Source organism: Mobula hypostoma, chromosome 31, assembly GCF_963921235.1.
Source record: "Mobula hypostoma chromosome 31, sMobHyp1.1, whole genome shotgun sequence".
Lineage (NCBI taxonomy): Eukaryota > Metazoa > Chordata > Chondrichthyes > Myliobatiformes > Myliobatidae > Mobula > Mobula hypostoma.
The window spans coordinates 1,807,476-1,835,411 of NC_086127.1; the positions used below are offsets into that span (position 1 = coordinate 1,807,476).

Genomic DNA, 27,936 nt, shown 5'->3' on the forward strand with positions numbered 1-27,936 from the left:
CCTTATTAAATGTTTGATTGCGCGGATGTGTAGAGGATGTTTCATATTGTGAGAGAATCAAAGAGCGGAGAATGCAGCCACGGAATAGAACGGCATCCTTTCAGAACGGAGGTGAGGAGGAATTTGTTTAGCTAGTAAGTGGTGAATCTGTGGAATTCTTTGCCACGGATAGCTGTGGAGGCCAAGGCTGTAGGAATACTTAAGGCAAATATTGATTGATTTTTGATTGGTCAGCGCAGGACGGGATAAGGGGAGAGGGCAGGAGACTGTGGTTGAGAAGTAAATTGTCTCACCCACGATGAATTGGTGGAGCAGACTCGATGGGCCAAAAAACCTAATTTTGCTCCAATATCTTATGTTTCTGTGGTCTTATGGACTTGGTTTTTACAAACAACTGTGACATTGAGTCCCACAGATTCACCATGCGATGGTAGCATACTGGTCGGTGTGACGCTTTACAGCTCGGGTTGTTCTGGAGGTCGGAGGTTTGCTACGGCACCATTTGGAAGGTGTTTGTTCATTCTCCCTTTATGTTCTGGGTTTCCTCTGTGTGCTGCCGATTCCTTCCATTGTTCTGTGTTGTGCGGTTCGTAGCTGAAATCCTCATTGTAAATTATCCTGGAAGTATACCTGTGTTAAATAGACAGATTACTGGGCGGCGTGGCTCGCTGAACCGAAAGAGCACATTTCTTGTTAAACATAGAAATATAGAAACAAAAAAAAAAAAACCTGCAGCTCAATACAGGCCCTACGGCCCACAATGTTATGCTGAACGTGCACTTTCTTTAGAAATTGCCTAGGGTTACCCATAGCCTTCTGTTTGTCTAAGCTGCATGTACCTATCCAGGCGTCTCTTAAAAAAAAAACGCTCGTATCTGCCTCCACCACCGCCGCTGGCAGCCTATTCCACGCACTCACCATTCTGTGCGTAAAAATCTTACCCCTGACATCTTCTCTGCAGCTACTTCCAAGCTCCTTAAAACTGTGCCCTTTCGTGTTAGCCATTTCAGTCCTGGGTTTCCTCCGTGTCATCCGGTTGCCTCACAATATCCAAAGTTGTACCGGCTAGTAGCTCAAATGTTCATTGTAAGTTGTCCTGAAGTTATGCCCGTGTTAAATATAAGGGTTGCTGGGCGGTGTGGCTTGTTGAGCTGGAAGGGCATAGTTCGCGTTGCAATTCCAAGTAAAATAAAATAAAGCGAGGACATTTTTGTTGCTATTACGGTAGCGTAGCTCCCAATGCCATTCTGACAAAAATCTCTGTGAAACGCGTGGAGGTTTCCCTGAGTCCTCTGTTTTCCTCCAGCAGTCCGAAAAAATGGACACAGTGGTTGAATTTATTTGCCCCGTGATTGGATTAGTGTTAATCTGGTTTTTCGAGGTTTTGCTGGGGCGGTCTGGATCGTAAGGGCCGAAAGGAGCCTACTCCGCGCTGTGTTACTGAATAAGTAAGTAAATCATCGAGTAAATTAATGCATACTGAGCAACTAAGTAGACAAAAACAAATATTTTTTTCTGATCTCTGTTCCAAAGAGTGCGTCCTTGCATTCTGTGCCCGGCGTCTCTGGTTCTAGACCCCTCCATCTGAACCTCTACAAAGCCAGCTTATCCCTTGTATTCTAAGGAGCCAAGGTGTTAACAATGCTCTAAGCATGGCCTAATCAATGCGTTACAAAGCGTCTTGAGTGATATCAACATTCAGCAGGGCAAGCCGTAATTAAGTGCACAGAAACAGCCTGAGTATCAGGAAACCGTTCCTGCGGCAGATCTGGTGAGAGGGAAGGCGGTCATTTTCGTTGTTTTTTTGTGGGCTCTCGAAAAGCGACCATCGATTAAATGGTGGCCAATGTAGCCCTACAGAAATTTACCTCTAAATGGAAAAATAAGCAACACACGACAGGTTATTTCACCATTAGTGCTTAGCCAAACTGAAGTTAATTACAAATATGAAAGGATTTCTCATAGAGAGGAGTGCGATATAATAGGACAATGTCAATAGAGTTTTGCTGACTCAATCCAAATCTATCGAAAATATATGAGGATGAAATTAAAATAACAGGATGTACAGTTATTTAATGCTGCTTGTTTCTACTTCAAGAAAATTCCGATGATTTCCCATATGAACATGCAAAATTAAAAAAAAAATAAATGCACGTTAAATAGTAAGGTAGGTGTTGACATATATCTCTGTTTAGCTCACACGAGCGCTATCTATGTTTGACAGTCTTGCAGTACCTTGCCAGCTACCACTGAGATAAGTGCTTTGAATTCAGTTAATTTTGATATTAATTCATGGCCTGGATAAGAAGTTAAAATACTATATCAACGATTGTGAGCGGCCATAAATTGAGCGGGGGATTCAGCTGGAGAGAGACGCAGAGTACCTCCAGCGCAGGATGGACGAGCAATTTCAGATCAAATGTAGTGTGATGTCAAGACATCACGCACTTTGCTGATAAGAACGTGAAAGAATATCAGAAATGGGTTTAATATTATCGGCATATCGCTGAGGTCCGAAACAGAGGGGAATAAACTGTTACTGAATTGATGAGAGTGCGCTTTAAAACTTCTTTACTTCCTTCCTGATGATAGCAATTAGAAGTGGGTATCTCCTGGGTGGTGGATGTCCTTAACAATGGACACCGACTTTCTGAGCACCGATCCTTGAGGATGACCTGAATATTAGCTAGACGAGTGCCAGCGATGGAGGTTACTAAATTTGCATCTAGCTGCTCGTTGGTCCTGTGTAGCACCGTTCCCGTATTACAAATTGTGATGCAGCCTGATCGAATGTTCTCCAAGGTACATCAGTGGAAATATGCGATTGAATTTTGATCACAAGTCTCCTCATTCTAATGAAATATAGCCGCAGTCTTGCCATCTTCATAGCTGCTCGATATTCTGGGTCCCGGTTAGGTCCTTAGAGATATTGAAACCCGGGACTTTGAAATTGCTTGCGCTCTGCACCTCTGATTCCTCTATGAGGACTGGTGTGTGTTCCCTCGTCTTACCCTTTCTGAAGTTCACAATCTGCTCTCTGGTCTCTGAATGTGGGGGTAGGAGGGTGGGTTGGCAAGTTTGTTGACGACACAAAGGTTGGTGGTGTTGTGGATTGTGTAGAGGATTGTCAAAGATTGCAGAGAGACATTGATAGGATGCAGAAGTGGGCTGAGAAGTGGAAGATGGAGTTCAACCCAGAAAAGTGTGAGGCGGTACACTTTGGAAGGACAAACTCCAAGGCAGAGTACAAAGCAAATGGCAGGATACTTGGTTTTTGCTTCGCAACAAATCAAGTATCTTGTATTTCTTGTTCCTGTACTTCCCCTCATCACCGTCTGAGATTCTGCCAACAATTATTGTATCGTCGGCAAATTTATAGATGGATTTGAGCTGTGTCTTTCCACAGGCATAGGTGGCAGAGTATAGAAGTATGAGGAAATTGTGATGTGCAACGAGATATCCGTATCCTTGATGTCAGTCGGAACAGTAAGCATGTGGGTGACGCAGACCATTTAAGTAGAGAAGGCGTATTCACCATGAAGCGAATAGGTTCGTGTGTGCCCATGTCATCTTCAAGCAGCGGTACCTCAGGAGGGCGGGGTCCATCATTAAAGACCTCCACTACACAGGGCATACCATCGTCCCATTGCCGCCAACCGGAAAGTGATACAGAAGCCTGAAGGCACACATTCAGGGAGAGGTTCCTCCTCTCTTCCATCCGGTTTCTGAATGGACAATGACATACCTCACCACTTATTTTAATTTCTTATTTTTTGCACATTGTATTTAATTTAATTATTCAACATATTTGTGCGATTCAGTACGCCGACTGTCCGAATTGACGATAGCTCTTAGATCCCAGCTTGCTAATACACAAGCCTGAGAAGCACGATATGGAGAGCAAGCTGAAGACCATGTAGAAAGCTTCCCCACTTCACGATCCCGATGAACCCAAAAGGAACGGCAGAGATTGGTACAGTTTGGTACCAGAAAAAAAAACACAGGAGTTTCCAGTCAGCATTGAGATAACGTGCTCCCATTTCTCCCTCGGGATTTACTGCCGAGGGCTTCCCAATGAGTGGTTACAGACGCAAAGCAGCAGAGGTTTGAGATCAGACGTTTTCCTTCTCACAGAATAGCTGCCAAACGAAGGCTGACGAGCCCCATCAGCCCGAAGGGTCTGGTGTTCAGGCACCAGAAATCCACCTTGCCCATTTCTCCTGATATACTTAAAATAACCCTTGAGCGAGTCGTGATTTACCACATATGAAATGAACGCAAAAGTTCATAATTGTTTCCTGTCTTCCAAATCAGTATCCTCTTTAACAGCTCTTCCACCACTAAATTTGCTGCTTAGGTGGCAGCAGTACAATACAATACATAGCAACAGAGAGAAAAGCAGGCCAGGCAGCAGGTATGGATAAAGCACAGTCGACGTTTCTGGCCGAGACCATTCGGCTGGACTGCCGGGAAAAAGCTGAGGAGCAGATGTAAATGGTCGCGGGAGGGGAGAGAAAAACACGGTTGAGGGATAAAGTAAAGACCTGGGAAAGGTGATAAGTGAAAACAGATACAGTGATGGAGAAGAGGGTGGGGTGGTAGAGGAGAGCAAAAGGTCATGGAAGAAATAAAGGGGAAGGGAAGCAACAGAGGGAGGCAACGGACTGGCAGGGAACGAGAGAGTGTGAGAAACGGGATGGGTGAAGGAGCGGGCGGGGGCATTACCGAAAGTTCGATAAATCGATGTCCATGCCAACAAGTTGGTGGATACCCAGACGGAATCTAAGGTGTTGTTGCTCCTACATAAGTGAGGACTCATCACGACAATGGAGTAGGCCATGGATGGACACATCGGAATGGGAATGGGATATGCATTTAATGTGAGTGGTCACTGGGAGATCCCTCTTTTCTAGCGGAATGAGTAAGTGCTCAGTGAAGCGGTCTCCCAATCTACGTCGAGTCCCACCGATATACAGTAGGCCACATTATATAGCCACAACAGACTCAGAGGTGAAGTTTCGCTTCATCTGTAAGGACTGTTTCGAGCCCAGATTGGCACTGAGGGAGACGGTGCAGCCGCAGGTTGTTCTTTTGTAAGGATAAGTGCCAGGAGGGAGATCAGTGGAGAGGGACGAATCGACAAGTGATTTCTGCAGGGAGCGATACCTGCGGAAAGCATAAAGTGGCAGCAGGGAATGATGTGCTTCGTGATGTGATCACGCTGGAGATGGAATAAAAACCCTCATCTTGAGAGCAAATGAGGTGGACACGGGCGAACTGTGAGAAGGGGATGGCGTTTTTACATACAGCGAGGTGGGAGGAGTTATAGTCCATCGGTTTTTAACAGACTTCAGTCGATAAACTGTCTCTAGCGATAGAGATAGAGAGATAGAGAGAGAGGGAGGGAGGTGTCGGAAGTGGACCAGTTAAATTTGACGACAGAGTGCAAATCGGAAGCAAAGTGGATGAAGTCAACGAGTTCAGCATGGGTACAGGAAGCATCAGTAATGCAGTCGTCGATATAGCATTTGAAAAGGGCGGGTCGTTCGCCATAGACTGTTCCACCTAACCGACAAATAGACAGGCACGGCCGGGAACCATGCCAGTGCGCATGGCTACACTTTTAATTTGTATAGCGGGAACAGAAAAAAAACGAAATTATTTAGAGTGAGGACAAGTTCCGCCAGGTGGAGGAGAGTGGTGGTGGAGAGGAACTGGTTGGGTCTGGTGTCCAGAATGAAACTTTATTTAAGTCCTTCCTGGTGGGGGCTGGAGGTGTGTGTACACACATAGGCATCTTATTCTATCCCGTGCATTTAATCAACCCCCCCCCCACCGTTTCACATCCACCACACCCTATCCCCCCCACTCCATACCAAATGGTGATTCATCAAGTTAAATTCAAATGGTGATTCATCAAGTTAAATTCTCTGCAGGGAATATCTGTCGATATTTGCGAGATTTTTGGGAGACATTATAATGTATACATTGCGAGTTAGGCATGCTTTGGTCGACTCTGGATATCCTTTCTCAATGTCACCTCATTTCTTATCTAGCAGTGAACATCTGGGAAGTATGATTTTTAAGCGACAAGCACCATTACTTAACCAGTACATTGTGTTTTTTTCTCTCCGGTCTAAAATTGCACTACTCATTTATACAGGGTATTCATCTCTTTTTCTTATTCCGCATCACTTATGGCCTTATCGTGCACGATACTTTCTTAGTTGTCAAGCAAATTCACTGATGTGAAACTAATTATTTTTTTCCAGGAGACTTTCCCACTTCCTCTCCCCTCTGCTACCAGTACTTTGCATTTCCTTCCACGTTATAGCATCCCGAATCACCCTGCTCCACCTGGTTTCACCTAGGATACACCCCCTTCTGAATGGATTCTTCCTCCCTCTTTCCAGTCTTAATGAAGGGTCTCGGCCAGAAACGTCAGCATTATTTTCTTCTCCGCATATGCTGCCTAACCTGCTGAGTAACACCATCATTCTGTGCGTATTACTCCCGTTTTGTAGTATTTGCTGGACCTCCTGTATTTAGAAATTCTAGGAATTTTATTTTGATCTGAAATCTAGATATTCTATTCCTATTTTGAAATACTGCACTTTTTCATTTGCATGAGATACGTGTGTTCAAGAGTCCCCCCCCCCCCCCTTCAATTGGAGGTTGTCCTTTTCAGGGCTATTGGCAACACAAACATTTCACCGCAAACTGCTGGATGGACTGTGGGTCCTACTTCTGTTCCGGTTTATGACTTCTTGCAAAATTGCCTAGTTAATGTTTAACAATTAGGAATTGGATTGTTTACGATATGTCAACAATGTTCTGCACTTTGAGTCTATAGCTCTAGTTTTAATCTCTTGAGCGGTAAGGGGAAGGGAAATTTCAGATAACCGATTTGATGTTTCCTACCGGACTGCATACTAGTCGAAGTACATATATTTTTTCCAAAGTTTAACTTGCCAAGATTCAGTACAATTTTAGAGTTGGAAGTTAAATGTGAAGTCAATGATCTCGCCCTGATGATTTTCTCTGTTGCAGAAGTGATAATGCTGTTGCAGCCTGCAAGTTATTATAAAGTCAATCTTGGTCAATTGCAGACTTCTGGGAAATTTACCATGATGACTATTTTGCAACAGTGCACTAAACATGTTCCAGTCACTATGGTACATTCCTGAGTTAATGATTAAAGACAGACAAAACCTTGTGTCCGCAATTATGATAACATTCTAAACCTAGGGACTGAACTGCGAGTTTCAGTCACTATCAAGATAATCTATCATTTCATGATTTATAGACTATTCAAGACCTTGATGAACTGTGTTTTTTTCTTTTATTCGTCTGTTTAACAATTAACATTTAAGATTTTTGTGGACTGGAGCTGAAGAATATGTTAGTTCTTTGCTCAGTTATTGTTAAACCACAAGATATCGCGTCGAGCACTGTGGCGAGGGGAGTGTTGTGAATTGATAGATTTATACAGCATTATGGGAGCTATTGAGAGCTGATTATTGCAAGCGATCGTTTTTCGCTGATGTTTGGTGAGATTAAAACTGGAGATCATGGGGTAAAGGTGAAGGTGAAATACTCAGGGGAAACTGGAGGTACCGTCTTCACACAGACGAGGGAGGAGTGCTATACCACCTACAGATCATTAATTTTCCATTTCATGATTTATTTTATCTGGACGGTAGTGAATCTCTGTAATGCTCTGCCACAGAGGGCGGTGTAGGCTAGGTCCGTGGGTATACTTTAGGCGGAAGTCAATAGTTTCCTGATCGGTCAGTCAATCAAAGGATATGGCGAGAAGAAAGATGTACGGGGTTAAGTGGGATTTAGGATCAACCATGATGGAATGAGGAAGCAGGCTCGATTGGCTGAATGGCCTAATTCTGCTCCTATGTAAGATGGTCTCATGGCCTTTAAAAGTGCAGAAAAGGCTTTGACATCTCTCTAACAGGTCGTCCAATACCATTTATTTTCCTAGTGATACTACGTTCTCCAGTCTAATCTACACCACTACAGGAACTAAGCTAATAAATCCTGCCAAGAGTATTTTCGTTAGAAAACCCTGGACGCAACATTTTGCTTTTAAGGCCACTTACACAAGCTGAATGCAATTGCAGTATTGGGAATGCTTTCTGATCTATGGTTTGATTACTCAGAGCATAACTTTAGCCCCGAAAATGCAAATAAAGTCAAGTATGGCTGCATTGTCCATCGACACCTTTGGTCCTACTGCAGAGCTATGTCAGTTACTGATGAAGGCCAGATAAGAGCATCAGGCATAGGAATAGAAACAGGCCATTTGGCCAACTGAGGCTGCTCAGCCATTTCATTATGGCTGATCCATTATTCCCCTCAGACTCAGTCTCCTGCCTGTTTTCGCATATCCCTTCATGTCCTGAACAGTCAAGGATATATCACACTCGTCCTTAAATATATACACGGAATTGGCTTCCACAGCTACCAATGGCAACGAGTTCAAGAAATGCAGGACTCTTTGGCCCAAGAAACACCTCCGCATCTATTTTTTTTTAAAAAAAGGACGCCTCTCTATTCTGAAGCTTTGTTCTCTTGTCTTAGACTCCCTACCATGAGACATACCCTTTCCACTTCCACTGTATCAGGGACCTTCACGATTCGGTAGGTTCCAATGACGTCACTCCTCACTCCTCTGAATTCCTGTACGAACAGCCACAGAGCCATCAGACGCTCTTCGTATGTTCAAACCTGGAATCCTTCTCGTGAATGTTCTGTTAACCTTCTCCAGTTTCAGCACATCCTTCTCCCATTTCAGCACTAATAAGCTATCAATAGCACTCATAATTCTGTAAATATCTATCAATTCACACCCCACCCAATGCCCTTGAATAAGGTATCCAAGCCTGCTCACTGTGCTCCAAATGTTGCCTCACCAGTGTTTTATGAAGTCTTTATATTACATTACTGCTTCGTTATTATAGTTTCTTTTGAAATGAATAATAACATCGCATTTTTCGCCCTCACCAGAGACTCAATCTGCATGTTAACTTTACACTCTTGCATTCACCAGACCCTTTGGGCCTCATTTTTTTTTTTCGTCTTATCTCACCATTTCGAAATAATAGTCAAACCCATCATTTCTTCCACTAAAGAGCATAACCATACATGTCCCAGCACCTTACCTTATCTGCCACGTCTCTGCCCGTTCTCCTCATCTGTCCAGCACCCTCTATAGACTACCTACTTCGTGAAAATTATTTTCCCCTCCACGTCGTATCTTCTGCAAACTTTGCACTATAGCCTTACATTCCAGCAAACAAATTATGAACACAGAACATAAAAGAAATGGCCACAACACAGACACCAAAGGAGCACCAGTAGTCTCCGTCATCCGAACAGAAAAGTTTACCTTTGTTTCCACTCTGTGACTCCGGCCAGAGGCCCACTGCTTTATCCATGCCCGACTCTGCCCAGTATTACCCTGGCTCGTTTCTCGTTAAAAATCTTCATGTATGCGCATTGCCAAAGGCATGCTGAAAATCCAAATACACGACATGCATTGTCCTTTGTCTATTGCTTGTTATTTCTTCAAAAAAATTCGAACAGATTTGTCAGACGAGATGTTCGCTCGAGGATACCATGTTGACCTTGACCTATTTAATCAAGTGCCCTTTTCCCTTCTTGAAGAGTGGAGTGGCATTTGCAACTTTATGGTCTTCATGAAATATTCCAGAATTTACTGATTCTTGAACAGTCAGTACTAATATCTTCAAAATCCGTTTAGACACCACCTTCAGATCCCTGGGCTGTAAGACCTCTGGTCCTGGTGACATATCTGCCTTCAGACCTTTCAGTTTCCCAAGAACGGTTTCCACAGTAATGAGAACTTCACAAATTTCCTAACCCACTGATATCTCGAACTTTCACCATACTGCTCGGGCCTTCACATTGAATATTGATGAAAAACATTCAGATCGTCCGCTATTTCCTTGTATCGCATTACTAGGTCTCCAGCATTGTTTTCCAGCGATCAGATAACCACTATCGCATGTTTTTCACACTGTATGTGTCAGAAGAATATTGGCCATTCTCAGCTCAAATCGTCGGCGCTTTATAACTCTACATAGATGCTGCCTGAACTGTTGTGCTCTGGTAAAATTTTGTGTCTGTTACACAGATAACGTCCCATGTGTAGGAGCTTCCAAATCTAAGCGGAGTAAACCAGCTGAAGTGCAGAACAATCTCAAGATTTGAGCATAATATAGTATCAATCAATTGACTATTAAATAAGAGAGGCTCATCGCTCCAGCGGAGATCATTAGGGTAGGGCTTCCTCAATGTATTTGTCAAATGTATCTTTTCGCACGTATCTATGTTGATTTACAATTGAAATTTTCTTTATTCTTCAAAAAAATGTAAACGTCACCAACCCGTCGACTTCCCCGTCATAACACGTCATTGTTGCTTCCAAATTGCAAGCTCAAGTTGAATCCTATTTGATCTACCCCTCTGAGCCAAATTCCCTTGTGGGAAATGTCTACTTCTCAATCCATCATTAACATGGCTCCAAAAAATCTCACAGATCTTTACTCCTCTGGCTTCCATTTGCCGACTTGCACTGGCTACCTTTCTCTCTTATGGAACTTCTTCTCTGGCTAAAGAATCAGAGAGTTCTCGGCCGAATGTCAAAACATTCACCTACCCGCCTTTTCCCTTACCTTTCATAAAGAGGGAAAAGGTGGAATACAAATGTAAGCTTCTTTACAATATTAAAAGGGAATACGAAAATGGCTTGCCGTAGTTCTTCAAAGAGTAAAAGAGGCAAGAGTAGATATTGAAAATGATGTCTGAAAAGTAGAATGTGGGGGGAAATGAAACGGTGGGCACCCCGGTCAAAATTTCTGTTACTGCGAATGACGAAGCGAGTAAAAGATGACCTGATTTCCAAAAGGCATACAGTTAGAGATGAAACATTCCTTTAATATTTAAGCAAGATTACGTTTTTACTTCCATCTTTTACAGTTTCAAAACAACAAAAAAGGAAAAGGGCCCGAAGCAAACGTTTGGGCCCCCTGCATGGTTAGCACTTAGTAACACCCCCTTTGCCAAGTATCACGCCTTGTAGACGCGTTCTGTATAAGAATTCTTCAATTCTTCTTTGTGGGATTTTCGCCCATTCGTCTTTGCAAAAGGCTTCTCGTTCTCGGGTATCTCGAGTAATGATGAGTTTTTAGTACAGAGAGGAAACTAAGAACCTGGTTTCATGGTGCGAAGACGATAACTTATCTCTCGATGTCAGCAAAACGAAGGAATTTGTTGTTGACTTCAGAAGGAGTAGCGGACCGCACGACATCGGTGGCGCGCATGTGAAACAGGTCAAAAGCTTTAAGTTCCTCGGGGTCAATATCACAAATAAACTGACTTGGTCCAACCAAGCAGAGTCCACTGCCAAGAAGGCCCACCAGCACCTTTACTTCCTGAGTAAGCTAAAGAAATTTGACCTGTCCCCTAAAACCCTCACTAATTTTTATAAATGCACCGTAGAAAGCATTCTTCTAGGGTGTATCAAAACCTCGTATGGAAGTTGTCCTGTCCAAGACCGGAAGAAGCTGCAGAAGATCGTCAACACAGCCCAGCACATCACACAAACCAGTCTTCCGTCCGTGGACTCACTTTACACCGCACGCTGTCGGAGCAGTGCTGCCAGGATAATCAAGGACACGACCCACCCAGCCAACAGACTGTTCGTTCCTCTTCCCTCCGGGAAAAGGCTCAGGAGCTGGAAGACTCGTACGGCCAGATTTGGGATCAGCTTCTTTCCAACTGTGATAAGACTGCTGAACGGATCCTGGCCCGGATCTTGGCCGTACCCTCCAAATATCCGGACCTGTCTCTCGTTTTTTTTTTTGCACTACTTAATTTTCCATTTCTATTTTCTACTTATGATCTATTATTTAAATTATTTTTTATTATATTTACTGTCGACTTGTACTGCAGGGAGCGCCAAGCGCAGTGTCAAATATCGCTGTAATGATTGTAAGCTCTAGTATCAATTGTTTGGCGACAATAAAGTAAAATAATGTAAATTAATCCTGTGAGATAATTCGGCCGTCTTGCATGCACTTCTCTTCTGAGGTCTATCCGCAGAATTTTGATGATGTTTTGGTCGGGGGACTGTGAAGACCAATGCAGAACCTTCATCTTGCGCAATGGAGGAAGCCCATTGTGGATTTTGAGGTGTGTTTAGGATCATTATCGTGTTGTGGAAGCCATCTTTTTTTCATCTTCATCTTTTGACAGACGGTGTGATGTTTGCTTCCAGAATTCGCTGATATTTAATTTAATTCATGTTAGCCTCTACCAGTGGAATATTCCTCGTACCACTGGCTGCAATACAAGCGTAAAGCATGATCGATCCACCCCCGTGCATAACAGTTGGAGATGTGAACTTTTCATGAAATTCTGCATCGATTTTTCTCCAAATATATTTTTGCTCAATGCCGCCAGATAGTTCCTTTTTAACTTTATCAGCAAGCAGGACCTATTTCCAAAATGCAACAGGGTCGTTTAGATGTTCCTTTGCAAACTTCCGACGCTGAATTTTGTGGTGAGTATGCAGGAATGGTTTTCTTCTGATGACTCTTGCATGTAGATCATATTTGTATAGGTGTCGCTGCACAGTAGAACAGTGCACAACCTCTCCCGAGTCTGCTAAAGCTTCCTGAAGGTCTTTTGCATTCAAACGGGGGTTTTGATTTGCCTTTCTCTCAATCGTACGAGCAGTTCTCTTGGAAAGTTTTCTTGGTCTTTCAGACTTCAATTTGACTTCCACTGTTCCATTTAAATGTCATTTGTTAATTACATTACGAACTGAGGAAACGGCTACCTGAAAACGCTTTATTATCTTCTTATAGCCTTCTCCTGATTTGTGGGCAGCACTCATTTTAATTTTCTGAGTGCTAGGCAGCTGCTTAGAGGAGTCCATGGCTGCTAATTGGTGGGGCAAGGTTTGAGGAGTCAGTGTCTTCATAAAGCTTCGCAACCTCGATCACCTGGCCTTTCCTAACTATGACTGTGGACAAGCCACAGCCCTATCAAGCTATTTAAGGCCTGGGACCTTGCTAAAAGTCATCTGAGAGCTCAAATCTCTTGCGGTGCCCAAACTTTTGCATAGTAGTCCTTTCTTTTTTTCCCATTCTAAAATTTGTAAAAACTAAAACTAATACACTGATCTTGCTTAACATGTTAAAGTAAAAAATCTTTAACTTTATGACTACTGGAGATCAGTTCATCTTCTCCTCACTTAAGTATTCGAGTAACGCAAATTTTGACCAGGGGTGCACAAACTTTTGCATGCCACTGTATATATCAATGATTTGTAGTGCGAAATTAATTGTCTTGTGGCCAGGATGCAGAAGTGGCTTGCCCACAGAAGGCAAAGGGTGTTTCTAGATGGGTTCCTATTCTGCTTGGAGGTCGGTGACCAGTGGTCTTCCGCACCGATCCGTTCTGGGATATTGATGAAGATTTGCTGATGACACAATGGTGGGGGGTGGGGGAGCGTTGTTGCGGATGTTATGGAAGGTTGTCAAAGGTTACAGCAACACATCGATAGGATGTACAATTGGGCGGAGGAATGGCACATGGATTACAACCAGACAAGGTTGAAGTGGCCCGTTTTGGTAGGCCAAGTTTGAAGTCAGAACATAGTATTATTTGAAACAAAATAAATAAATAAATAAACTACTGGCAGTGTACTGGACACGAGAGATCTTGAGGACCGTGTCCATAGTCCACTCAAAAGAAGATTGTGTGTGTTGATAAGAAGGCGTATTATGTGTTGGTATTCATCAACCGGAAGTTCTGGAGCGGAGAGGTAATGTTTCAGTTATATAACACATTGGTCAGGCCGCATTTGGAGTACGGTGTTCAGTTCACTACACGAAGAGTACAGAGGAGGTTTAGAATGATGTTGCGTGGATTTGGGTGCGTTCCTTATGAAAATAGGTTAAGCGAACTTGGCCTTTTATACTTGGAGCGACGGAGGATGAGAGGTGACCTGATAGAGGTGTACAAGATGATGAGAAGTATTCATCGTACGGATAGCGCGAGGCTTTTTTCCCACGGTCGCAATGGCTAACACCAGGGATATAGCTTTCAGGTGCTTGGAAGTAGGTATAGAGGAGATCTCCGGGGTAATTATTTCACACAGATTGAAGTGAGTGCGTGGAATGCACTGACAGCAAGGGCGATGGAAGCGGATGCAATAGTTTTTTTTAAGAGGCACTTAGATAGGTACATGGAACATAGGTAAGCAGAGGGCTATGCGGTAGGGACATTATAGGCAGTTTCTAGATTAGATTGCATGATCGGCATAACATTGTGGGCCGAAGGGTCTGCAATGTGCTGTAGATTTCTAGGTTCTATTTTTATCTCTCCAACAACATTTGCTTTCCAATAACTACTGTCGCCTCTCTTTTATTCTTTAAATAGCTGAACAAACATTTGATATCACGTTTGATATTATTGGCTTGCTTGTCTCCATATTTTTTTCTCCCTCATAAGGAATTTAAACTATACCTATCCTCTGACTTCGCAATAACATTTGGTTGATAATACTTTTACGTCTCTTTTATTTTATGTTGGCTTTGACTTCGCTTGTCAGCCACGGATGCACCATCCTGACTTTAGAATGTTTCCTCTTCTTAGGGATGTATCTATGTTGCGCAAACCGATTTTTTTTTTCCCAGAAAAGAAAAAAAAAACAGCTTCTCTACCGTCAGCTCGGCCTCTGTCCCTTTGTAATCAACTTTGACCAGCTTATCTGTCATGCCTAAGTTATTATCCCTTTTCCACCTTGAAACGAATACGTCCGACTTTAGCTTCCCCGCTGTTAAATTGCAGGGTGAATTCTGTCATATGATGATCACGGGTTCTTCAAGTTTCATTTAAGCTCCCTGACCATATCCGCTTAATTACAAAAAAGAAACAATCCGGAATTGCTGATCCCAAGAATGATTTTGTGCCTAATGTCTCTGAATTTTCGTAGTAACATCCGATTCTACCACATCCGCTGTCACCTCGATCTAGATAACAGCCATTTTCTGTCTAAATATTGTACCCCTCATACTTTCTTTCAAAGTCCATCATGTCATGTTAAACCTATGACCACACATTTTAATATAGCTTATACATAGTTATACATGCATTTCACTAAATTTCACTAAATATCTGATAAATGCTGGCATTTATAGCGAGAGGATTCGAGTACAGGAGCAGGGAGGTACTACTGCAGTTGTACAAGGCCTTGGTGAGACCACACCTGGAGTATTGTGTGCAGTTCCGGTCCCCTAATCTGAGGAAAGACATCCTTGCCATAGAGGGAGTACAAAGAAGGTTCACCAGATTGATTACTGGGATGGCAGGACTTTCATATGAAGAAAGACTGGATGAACTGGGCTTGTACTCGTTGGAATTTAGAAGATTGAGGGGGGATCTGATTGAAACGTATAAGATCCTAAAGGGATTGGACAGGCTAGGTGCAAGAAGATTGTTCCCGATGTTGGGGAAGTCCAGAACGAGGGGCCACAGTTTGAGGATAGAGGGGAAGCCTTTTAGGACCAAGATTAGGAAAAACTTCTTCACACAGAGAGTGGTGAATCTGTGGAATTCTCTGCCACAGGAAACAGTTGAGGCCAGTTCATTGGCTATATTTAAGAGGGAGTTAAATATGGCCCTTGTGGCTACGGGGGTCAGGGGGTATGGAGGGAAGGCTGGGGCGTGGTTCTGAGTTGGATGATCAGCCATGATCATAACAAATGGCGGTGCAGGCTCGAAGGGCCGAATGGCCTACTCCTGCAGGTATTTTCTATGTTTCCATGGTTATCATGAACTCATGGTTCTTTTAAAACTGCTTAATTTCAGCTTGGGCCCGAAATGTCGACTGTTTATACATTTCCATAGATGCTGTCTGGCCTGCTGTTTCCCCCCGGTATTTCGTGTTGTGGTATGAATTTACCCCAATATACTGATCCATCTTAAGAAACTGCGTAATGACCTACTCCACTCAAACACGACAATGACAGTGTTATTTTCCAAACCACCAAGAGCTCGTGAATAACTGGTGTAGATGCACCAAAATCTCTTTTCAAAAAGACGCGAATAAATTAGTACCATGGTTAGTTTCGATCTTGAGCACGCCCTGTGTAAAGATAACTTCATATCTCAATTATGAATCCAGACTTTATACTATTAAGCAAGTCAGTGTTATTAATGCTGAGTTCGCTCTGTGCAAAGATTACTTCGCATCACAATCGTAAATCGAGACTTTAACCTAATGAGACAAGCAGCTACAGTTCTAATCCCAAGGTCAGGCGCAGTTTAAGCAGCGGTAACCATGCAATTATTTATTGATATTATAGCAGAAATGACTATATATTTTTTTGGTTTGGGCCTTCGTGTCCTAGGTTTCATTTAACTGTTTATATTTGAACAATGTGTCCCCCCCCCCCCCCCCCGCCCCCGCACAGAGCAGCCTAGGATAGCGAGGGCCAGGATACCTTTGGAAAAATCGAAACCATGAAGAGCACTTTGAGCAAACTGGGTGGATACTCCAACCTTTGGAATAATGAATAGCTTTGAGATCCGTTATTGTTTTTTTGTCAGAAGGTAGCTGTACACACTCAGCAGCAGCTGTGTTTAAATTGTCATCGTATATTTCTTAATGCAAACAAGAACAGCTTTTCACTTATGGGAGACATTGAAACTTTGCCACGTCGAAAATCTCACAGTTCTACCACATGTAAGAGAAAAACAATGTTTTTATTTTTAGTTGAATGCTCGTTTAACAGAAGTAGTGAAAATCGTCGCGGCAATAGACGGAAGTGAATACATTCGTGTCGATTGTCTTTCTTCCGATCCGTGTTTTCTCTTTTTGATTTAACATATATTTTAACAAAACAAGTTTGAAATATCCACTGCGAAGGTAAGTGCTTAATCCATCGTGTCTTTAGTCTTTTAGACCTTATGTCATCATAGTATATTGATAGGCGAACAGCTAGCTCTCTAAATATTAGAGATTGGTCCAACATAAACTGTTTTCTCTGGAAAGGCGGAGACTGAGTGCAGACTTTATAGAAGTTTATAAAATCATGAGAGGCATCCGGTATCTTTCGCGCAGAGTCAAAATATTTAATATCACGGGACATGCGTTGGAGATGGCACGCTGTGGCTTCAATGGGGATGTGCGGGGCCAGCCTTTCTTTCACACCGATGTTAGGTATCGGGCAGACACTGTCATGCACGGAGAGGCAATTAAGGGGTTCTACATGGCAGTTGAATAGGCATATAATGGAGAGTCCTCATTCTCAAACTCCACATCACTTTCTCTGTAGTCGATACACTTTATCCTATATTGTCTTATCGTTTTACATTATACCACCTCACTGCACTGCCCCATCATTTAATCTATATGAACGGTGTGCAAGATAGGCTTTTCACTCTACTTTAGTATATGTGGCGATAACAAATCAGTACATTTCCATGTAATTGACATTTTTAGGCAGATGTCAACTCTTTAGTATTTCAGTAATTTTAACTCTCGAGAGCAGTCCTTCATTTCCTAAATCACCGTTGATCTGCTTGAAAGCTGAAATTACCAATCCCCCTAGGAACCTCTAAATGTTTCACTCACCACACCTCGGTATGCTGAATCTGCTTATCACTGCTTTAATACCGTACAAAGCTTCGGAATCCATTGACCATGCCTTATGTGAACGCCCCGAGAGGCACAAACTGCACTGCGGCATTTTACTTCAGTAGGCAACTCCCCTATTCATGCAAAAGCGGAATAGCATTTCCGTAGCCCATTCAAGCGCTCAAAGGTACCCCTAGATTCAACCACAACCCTGTTATTTAACTACAGCGCATACCACCTTATTATTAAACTAAACCATTTATGTATCCTGTTACCCGGAACCAATCTCAGCATCAATCATTCCCAAAAAATCAATATCTGGCAAATCAAAATGTCTTCAAAACTTTCCCATTTCTTGGTGATGTATGAAAATTACGGTATTTCGATCAGGTTGTTGGTTGCTTTGCAACCATATAGGATATTATCTCCTGTCCTCTGATTCTATGCAACGAATGATATTTCCCGGAATACTGTATACCCTGTTAACTGTTTTAGCCGACCCTCCGCTCTCACTGATTTATCATTAAAATACTCCACTCATTTTCCGCATTAGTGAAGAGGATATCACTGTGCTCTATTTAGTAGAGTTCCGAAGACAAGGGAACACAAACCATTCCTAATAGATGGATCAGAAGTGGAGAGAATAAGTACATATCTCGGAAGACGTAACTTGGAGGCAACGTATTGATGCAGTTAGAAAGAAGGCAACACAGCGGCTATATTTCATTCAGAGTTATAGTAGATTTGGTTTGTCAAATAAAATACACTTCCGACTCTACAAATGCGCCACCGAGAACGTTCCGACGGGCTGCTTCGCCGTCTGGTATCGGGGAGGAGGGATACGGCAGAAAATAAACGTAAATTGCTGAAACTGCGAGATTAGTCAACTCAATTATGGGTTCTACCTTCCGTATGATCCAAGACTTCTTTAAGGAACGATGCCTCAGGAAGGCTACGTCCGTCAATACACACACCCACCACACGGGACATGGCCTCTTCTCGTTGTTATCGCAGGCACGGCGGTACAGGAAGCTGAATGCACAGATTTAGTGATACGGGAGAAGTTCCCTACCCCCACCCCCCTCACTGCCGTGTGATTCCTAATTGGTTATTGAACAGATGAACACGACTTCACTATTTTTAAATGTTCTTTCGTTTCCACTACTCATTTTGAGTAATATAGAAAACCTACAGCACAATCCAGGCCCTTCGGCCCACAATGGTGTGCCGAATATATCCTTACCTTAGAAATTACTAGGGCTACCATAGCCCTCTATTTCTCTGAACTTCATGTACCTATCCAAAAGTCTCTCAAGAGACCCTATCGTATCCGCCTCCACCACCGCTGCCGGCACCCCATTCCACGCACTCAGAATGCTCTGCCAAAAAAAAAAACTTACCCCTGTTATCTCGTATGCACCTACTCCCAAGCATTTTAAGCTTATGCCCTCTAGTGGCCGCCATTTCAGCCCTGGGAGGAAGCCTCTGACTATCCACACGATCAATGCCTCCTATCATCTAATACACTTCTATTACGTCACCACTCATCCTCCGTCTCTCGAAGGAGAAAAGGCCGAGTTCACTCAACCTGTATTCATCAGGCATGTTCCCCAATTCAGGCAACGTGCTTGTAAATCTCTTTTGCACAGTTTCTATGGTTTTCACATCCCTCCTGCAGTGAGGCGACCAGAACTGAGCGCAGTACTCCAAGTGGGGTCTGAGCACGATCCTATGTAGCTGCATATATTATCTTCCGCCTCCTAAATTCAGCTCCACGATTGATGAAGTCCAATACAGGGTATGGCTTTCTTAACCACAGAGTCATCCGGCGCAGCGGCTTTGAGTATCCTATGGTCTCGGACCCTTAGATCCCTCTGATCCTCTACACTTCCAAGACTCTTGCCATTAATACTATATCCTGCCATGATATTTGATCTGCTAAAATGAACCACTTACACTTATCTGGGTTGAACTCTATCTGCCACTTATCAGCCCAGTTTTGCATCCTATCAATGTCCCGCTGTAAACTCTGACAGCCCTCCACACAATCCACAACATCCCCATTTGTTTGTGTCATCAGCGAACATACTAACCCATCTCTCCACTTCCGCAGCCAGGGCATTTATAAAATTCACGAAGAGTCAGGGTCCCAGAATAGATCCGTCAGACGCACCACTAGTCACCGAACTCCATGGAGAAAATGATCCGTCCATAACCTTCTGTGGGCAAGGCAGTTCTGGATCCACAAAGCAATGTCATCTTGTATCCCATGCCTCCTTACTTTCTCAGTAAGCCTTGCATGGGGTACCTAATCAGATGCTTTGGGAAATCCATATACAGTATATCCATTGCTCTTCCTTCATCAATGTGTTTAGTCACATCCTCAAAAAATTCAATGACGCCAATAAGACACGACATGCCCTTGACAAAGCAATGCCGACTATTCCTGAGCATATTATATCTCTCCAAATGTTCATAAATACCGCCTCTCAGTATGTCCTCCATTTCAGTTAAGCATTATGTAGATAGTTACTGTAATTTCGGTTTTCCTCTTTATTTATTTATCATGTATTTCATTGTACTGATATTTAACCTGATTCTTATTCTAATATATGTATTGGTAAACCTTGTCAAGTCTAGGACAGCACCAAGCACCCTAAGGTGGAATTGATAGCAAAAGGGCTAAAACGAGTCCTGGAATTACGACGAAGAAGAATCACCTCTGCAGCGGAAGTAACCTTGCTATCAAACAGCAACTTAACTATCCTTTGATCACACTTATAAACAGGATGGGGAAATTAAGTATTAGAAATGATAGATCGCGAACTTAGCTGTCCTGAGTGAAAGGGTAGCGAGGGGACGCGGAGAAGCTTTCAACGTGTTGATAGAGTGAACTTAGTCAGGTCAAGTGTTTTGAAATGTCCATGGGCAGAATTAGGACATTCGGGTTAATACATATCTGGTCATTCACTTCAGTGGATAGAATATGAAGAATGTATTGGTAATGTGGCAAATGAAAAGAGATCTCAATGTCCTTGTACACCGGATTGTGAAGCTAGGGTTCACTGCGAGACACTGGAAAGAAATGTTGTGTTTCCTTTCGCAGTGATTACATTCATGTGTTATTGTAGTTATAAAGGCCGCAGACAGAGTAGTGAATCAAACAGTGATATCCTTATCTTTGAAAGGTTGCTCTTACTGTGGAGTGAGGTCAACCAAGGGTCATCATAATTAACATTATTGACATGACAAAACAGAATGATAAAGAGAGACAGCGGATTTTAGAGAAACCTTTCAGAAATGCGAATCTGACCAGATAAATCAGAGAGGTTAGGGACATTCCCTATGTCGGAACCAAAGATACAGTTTGTACATTGTCCGGTATCCTGGCATTGTGCATTGCTCATCGTCTGTAAGTGTGCGTACAGTCGTGGGGGCTGGGGGTGGTTGTTAATGAAAATATACTGGGGACGTGCAAAAATCTCAAAATTCAAGACTGGTGCAAATGATCGGGCTAAACACCAAACAGGTAGCAAGCATCTTAGCTGTGACCTCCTCCCTCTATCGCCTGTCAGTCAATCCTACAGCCTTCCCAAATGACCCAGAGTTTCTCTCCTCCAGATGAAATTCCCTAACATCTGGATGTATCTCTTGCAGTTGTAGTCGTCAGGGAGACTGAAGGTCTCCCTGTCTTCCGATGTCCTGCCACTGGAGCATTCCACGATGCTGCTTGTCTGTCCCATTCCTCTAACTCTACAATATCAAAAAAGAGAAAGAAAGTAAGGTACCTGACATTTGCTGCAACTTCTGCATCTCCTCGCACAAACATCTTTTAGTCAGCGTTCAACCGCCCCACTCAACCACTCTGCACGGCAAGAGTGGCAGCTCCCCTTAAATCTAGCTTGTTTCTATTGGGCATTGGCAAATGCAGATTTAACCCGGCTTCGCCGCCATGCAGAATGTCCGGCTTAGACACTTTCTAAAATCAGAAAACGTGAGGAAGCTGATACTGAGTGTGATTTCTGAATTTTCTTTCAGCTGCGCACTCATGATACCATCATCTGGTCTGGCAACGATTTCCAGATCTAAAATAGTCCCTGTGGAAACCATGGCTTCCTTTATTCAGTACCTTCCCCTCGTGAAAAAGCTATTTACCTAATCTACGTCTCCAATTATGGGATTTTGTGAGGTCTCCGCTTAGCCCGTTGCGCTCAGCGGGAACGAAAACCAGTCAGCGCACTCTCTGCGTCTAACTACAATTTGCTAATGCAAGCGATAGCCTACTTAATTCAGTTTACATTTTGTCCTGCGCAATAGCATAATTCGTGCAATGCGCCGATCGAAAACAGTCAGAATTGAAAGTATGATAAAACGATTGTGCAGATTATAGTATTTGATTCTCATGAATTAAGATTTTATAACTTTAGTCATTTTCTGGTCTTCCACTCGTCGACAAGAGCAGTTTTGGGATAGAACTCTCATGGCAATATTTTTCTCTTTTCAGATTTTGATTATGTTGAATATGATTTAAGATTTCTCACGAACTGAAAACTGTCCTTGTAGTTTATCCATCTGCCAAACACTCCCTGTCACGCGACGGATTATCCTCTTGTTGCAATTATAATGGGCAACAAAGATTTTGCTTCCTGAAAGCTTTTGGGCGCGTCTAATGGATTTTCGGCTGCTGTTCATAAAAGTCACCATGAAACTTCCGTATCTCACAGCAGTCCTTAGTATGTCCTGTATTTGTTATTTCAATTTATAACTGATTAGAATTAAAATGATTCCTAAATGTGAGGTGGAATTTCTGTTTTGTCCAGATATGCACAGCATCGTTTGGGTTGCCATCATTACCCAAAGCAAATGCATATTTTTATTGATTCTTTAGTGTTAAGCCTGAAACTGTGCTGCTCAGAACAGTAATATCCGCCTTTCATAACCAAACGGCTGTGCAGTAATATGAAAGAAAACTATCTATTTTGGAATTCCTCTGGAAGGACATGAAGCAAAAAGGCTACAACCGAAACATCTCTGGTGCTCTAAAAGTAATAGCGCACCTGCTGAGACCGCAGATCGGATACATCGGATGTAGTTGTGTGATTTGCGAATAGGACAGCGTGCGGATTAACCTGATTGCATTAAAAAAGATTGGCCACTCCGTAAGCAGTGCACCGTGCTGCAATGAAATTCTGTGTTTGCTTTCATAGTGATTAGAGAGAAGCACACACGGTTACGAGGAGAAGGCACAAACTACTTACAGTAAGGAAAAGATGTGGGGGCTTGGCACTGTTGATCACAGATAGGATCACGCCTGCAGAAAAGGTTGACGCCATGCACGGATTGTCTACGGAGTCGCTGTGGGTGGGGATTAGGAACAGGAAGGGGTCAACAATTTTCTGTGTGGTTTTATAGGCCGGTCTATAGTAACAGGGATATCCAGGAGCAAATAGGGAAATAGATCCTGAAAAGCTGTAATAATAACACAGTTGTCGTGATGGGAGATTTTAGTTTCCCAAATATCGATTGGTATTTCGCTACGGAAAGGGGTTTAGATGGGGTAGAGTTTGTCAGGTGTGTTCAGGTATGTGTTTTGACACAATATGTAGATAAGCCTACAAGAGGAGAGGCTGTACTTTATCTGGTATTGGGAAACGAACGTAGTCAGGTATCACATCTCTCAGTGGGAGAGCATTTTGTAGATAGCTATCATAATTCTCTCTCCTTTACGATATCATTGGAGAGAGGAAGGAACAGACAAGTTAGAAAAGCGTTTAATTGGAGTAAGGGGAATTATGAGGCTATCAGGCAGGACATTGGATACATAAATTGGAAACGGATGTTCTCAGGGAAAAGTACGGAAGAAATGTGGCAAATGTTAAGGGGATAATTGTGTGGAGTTCTGCACAGGTACGTTCCAATGAGACAGGGAAGTTATGATCGGGTACAGGAACCGTGGTGTACAAAGGATGTAATAAATCTAGTCAGGAAGAAAAGAAAAGCGTCCAAAATGTTCAGAGAGCTAGGTAACGTTAGAGATCTAGAATATTATGAGGCCAATAGGAAGGAGCTTAAGAAGGAAATTAGGAGAGCCAGAAGCGGTCAGGAGAACGTCTTGGCGGGCAGGATTAAGGAAAACCCCAAGGAATTCTACAAATATGTGAAGAGCAAGAGGATGAGACCTGAATAAATAGGACCTATCAAGTGTGACAGCGGGAAAATATGTATGGAACTGCAGGAAATAGCAGAGGTACTTAATGAATACTTGACTTCAGTATTCACTATGGAAAAGGATCTTGGTGATTGTAGTGATGACTTGCAGCAGACTGAAAAGTTTGAGCATGTGGGTTTTAAGAAAAAGGATGCGCTGGAGCTTTTGGAAAGCATCAAGTTCGATAAGCCGCCGGGACCGGATGAAATGTACACCCGGATACTGTGGGAGGCGAGGGAGCAGATTGCTGAGACACTGGCGATTATCTTTGCATTACAATGGGGACGGGAGAGCTTCCGGTGGATTGGAGGCTTGTGGATGTTTTTCATTTGTACAGGAAAGGGAGTAGAGATAGCACAGGAAATTATAGACCAGTGAGTCTTACATCAGTGGCTGGTAAGTTGATGGGGAAGCTCCTGAGAGGCAGGATTTATGAACATTTGAAGAGGTACGATAATGAATAGTCAGCATGGCTTTGTCAAAGGCAGGTTGTGCCTTATGAGTCTGACTGAATTTTTTGAAGATATGACTAAACACATTGATGAAAGAAGAGCAGTAGATGTACTGTACATGGATTTCAGCAAGGCATTTGATAAGGTACCCCACCCCACGCAAGGCTTGTTGAGAAAGTAAGGAGGCATGGGATCCAAGGGGACATTGCTTTGTGGATCCAGAACTGGCTTGCCCACAAAGGGCAAAGTGTGTTTGTAGACGGGTCATATTCTGCCTGGAGGTCTGTCACCAGTGGAGTGCTTCAGGGATCTGTTCTGGGACCCATACATTTCGTGAAGTTTCTGGATGAGAAAGTGGAGGGATGGGTTAACAAAAACAACAGGAATTCTGCAGATGCTGGAAATTCAAGCAACATACATCAAAGTTGCTGGTGAACGCAGCAGGCCAAGCAGCATCTATAGGAAGAGGTTCAGTCGACGTTTCAGGCCGAGACCCTTCGTCAGGACAAACTGAAGGAAGAGTGAGTAAGGGATTTGAAAGTTAGAGGGGGAGGGGGAGATCCAAAATGATAGGAGAAGACAGGAGGGGGAGGGATAGAGCCAAGAGCTGGACAGGTGATAGGCAAAAGGGGATACGAGAGGATCATAGGACAGGAGGTCCGGGAAGAAAGACAAGGGGGGGGGGGGTGACCCAGAGGATGGGCAAGAAGTATATTCAGAGGGACAGAGGGAGAAAAAGGAGAGTGAAAGAAATAATGTGTGCATAAAAATGAGTAACAGATGGGGTACGAGGGGGAGGTGGGGCCTTAGCGGAAGTTAGAGAAGTCGATGTTCATGCCATCAGGTTGGAGGCTACCCAGACGGAATATAAGGTGTTGTTCCTCCAACCTGAGTGTGGCTTCATCTTTACATTCCCTCTGTCCCTCTGAGTAGCAGCTTCGAGTGCCTCATGGACTCGGACTCCAAGTCCCTCTGATTCTCCACACTGCCAAGTTTTTTACCATGAATGCCATATTCTGCCATCATATTTGACCAAACTCACACTTATCTGGGTTGACCTCCATCCGCCACTTCTCAGGCCAGTTTCTCATCTCATCAATGTCCTGTTGTAACCTCTGACAGTCCTCCACACTATCCACAACACCCCGAACCTTTCTGCCATCAGCAAATTTACCAATCCATCTCTCCACTTCCTCATCCAAGTCAATTATAAAAATCACAAAGGGTAGAGGACCCAGAACATATCGCTGAGGCACACCACTGGTCACCGGCCTCCATGCGAATATGACCGGTCTGCAAACACTCTTTGCGTTTCGTGGGCAAACCAGATCTGGATACACAAAACAATGTCCCCTTGGATGTCATGCCTCCTTACTTGCTCTATAAGACTTGAATTGGGTACCTTATGAAATACCTTACCAAAACCCATACACGCTGCATCTTCGGCTCTTCCTACGTCAACGTGCTTAATCACAACATTAAGAAATTCAGTCTGGCTCTTAAGGCACGACTTGCTTTTGATGAAGCCATGCTGACTATACCTAATCGTGTTATGCTTCTCCAAATGTACATACATCCTGCCTCTCAGGATCTTCACCATCAGCTTACCAACCACTGCCGTAAGACCCTCTGGCCTATAGTTTCTTGGGCTATCCCTATTCCCTTTCTTACATAAGGGAACAACATCCTCAACCTTCCAGTACTCTGGAACCTCTCCCGTCCTCACCGATGATGCAAAGGTGATTGCCAGAGGCTCAGCAGTCTCCTGCCTCGCTTCCCACTGTAGCCTGGGCTCCATCCCGTCTGGTCCCGGTGACTTATCCAACTTGATGCTTTCCCAAGCCTCTAGCACATCCCCTTTTAAATGTTCTGCGTAGCAGTATTTCTCTGAACGTAGCACAGGTCAAACATGTATTGATTCTGAAGGGGCTTCAGACTTCATTGTGTCCAATCGATCTGAGGTTTATTAAGGGGTTTAGATGAACCTATCTGTACCTGAACCTCAGGAATCAATATATTTTATTGACGATGAATAGCTTAAAATGCTCTGAATTATCCTGACCATTCATATTTTCTATTTGATTCTGTTGACAGATGTACCAAAAATGAGAAAGTTCCAGCGCTTCGCCGTGTCCTGTATCATATTTCTGATCGGAACATTTGCACTTCTAAATCCGACTCTAGGTATGTATTTTTGGTCCTCTGAAGAGTGTTTGATAGCTCTGGGCCTGTATTTACAGGAGTTCAGAAGAATGAGAGAGTGATTTAACTGAAACCTTTCGGATCGGGCCAGACCCTGATAGGGTGGATGTAAAGATGGCGCTTTCTACCGTGGGACATTTTAAGACAAAAGAATAGAGTAGCATCCTTTCAGAACGGACAAGATGAGGATTTTCTTTTTCTTTAGCTAAAGAGCGGTGAATCTGTGACTTAATTACCAAATCGAGCTGTGGAGGCCAACATTTAATGTATATTTAACGCAGAGGTTTATACATTCTTGATTAGTCCCGGCATGTAGGGATACGGGGGTGGGGGGGGGGGGAAGGGAGGGAAGGAGATTGCCTCTTAGAGGAAAAATGGGTCAGCCATGACGAAATTGCAGAATCAACTCGATGGGCAAAATACTATGATTCTACTCCTACATATGATGGTCTTATGGTCTTACGTAAGGGTCAATCCATATTCAATTACACCACATCCTGATCAGTTATTATTTCTTAAACTTGTCCACTGCCCACTTAGAGTTTAAGCAAATTTCTGTTCTGCCCAAAATGCAGCTTGCATTCGCTTTCTTCAGGATCCGCTGGGAAAATCTTTCTCCAGAACGCTGCTCTGTTGCTAGTCATAGTTCGAGTAAGAAAGTCCGAAAGTAGCTGAACTTCCCATTAATGATACAGAAGACTGGTCGTTCCACTAATCAATGATTTCCCCTCTCCTTACAATATCGTAGGGTCACGACTATGAAGCGTTAAAACGGTTGAATGTATAGCGTACCATCAGTGGCCACTTTATCATGTAGCCATTTCCCTAAATAAGTTTGCCAATGAGTGTATGCCCATGGTCTTTGGCTGCTGTCGGCCATCCGTATCAAGGGTTGATGTTCTATGCATTCCGAGATGGTCTTCTACACTCCACTGCTGTACCCCATGCTTCGAGCTTTGCTGTCGCCTCTCTGTCGCCTATAACCACTGGGATATTCATAACAGGGGTGCTTACTTTTGAGAACTCACCAGCCCAAGGAGGTGTGGATACAAACATATTAATAGATCTGTCGGACCATTGAGTGCAAGGGGAAACAGAAGTTGCTAAAATCCCCCATCATTCGGTTTCAATGCAATGAATCAAGTTCAAGGCATCATACTTTACGTCCATGCCCTGCCGCCTTTCTTGATAACCACATTGGATGTATTATTTTATTTTAATGTAAATGGATAAAAATAAAATAATGGCGAGGGGATGGGAATAAAGCCCACAGACAATATTCTGAGCAAAATGGCAAGTAATCGCAGCTTCCTTACACTCCCAGTATTTGCATATATTCTCGTGTTTGTGCTGAAGGTAATCGCGCTGGATACTTTGAATTGCCG

The 27,936-nt window shown here is 43.2% G+C and overlaps 1 protein-coding gene across 10 annotated transcripts in view; it reads left to right on the forward strand.

Annotated features, from left to right (window-relative positions):
- The window catches only part of LOC134339971 (NACHT, LRR and PYD domains-containing protein 3-like), a 75,292-nt gene that overhangs the window by 17,883 nt on the left and 29,473 nt on the right, over positions 1-27,936 (forward strand). For 2 of the 10 annotated variants that reach the window (XM_063036787.1, XM_063036790.1), the window contains exons 1-3: positions 16,334-16,795; positions 22,194-22,422; positions 26,444-26,533. In XM_063036787.1, coding sequence (XP_062892857.1) covers positions 22,359-22,422; positions 26,444-26,533 — 154 coding nt within the window. In that variant the 5' untranslated portion in view covers positions 16,334-16,795; positions 22,194-22,358. The other 8 variants (XM_063036792.1, XM_063036793.1, XM_063036796.1 and 5 more) reach the window with 5 other exon arrangements.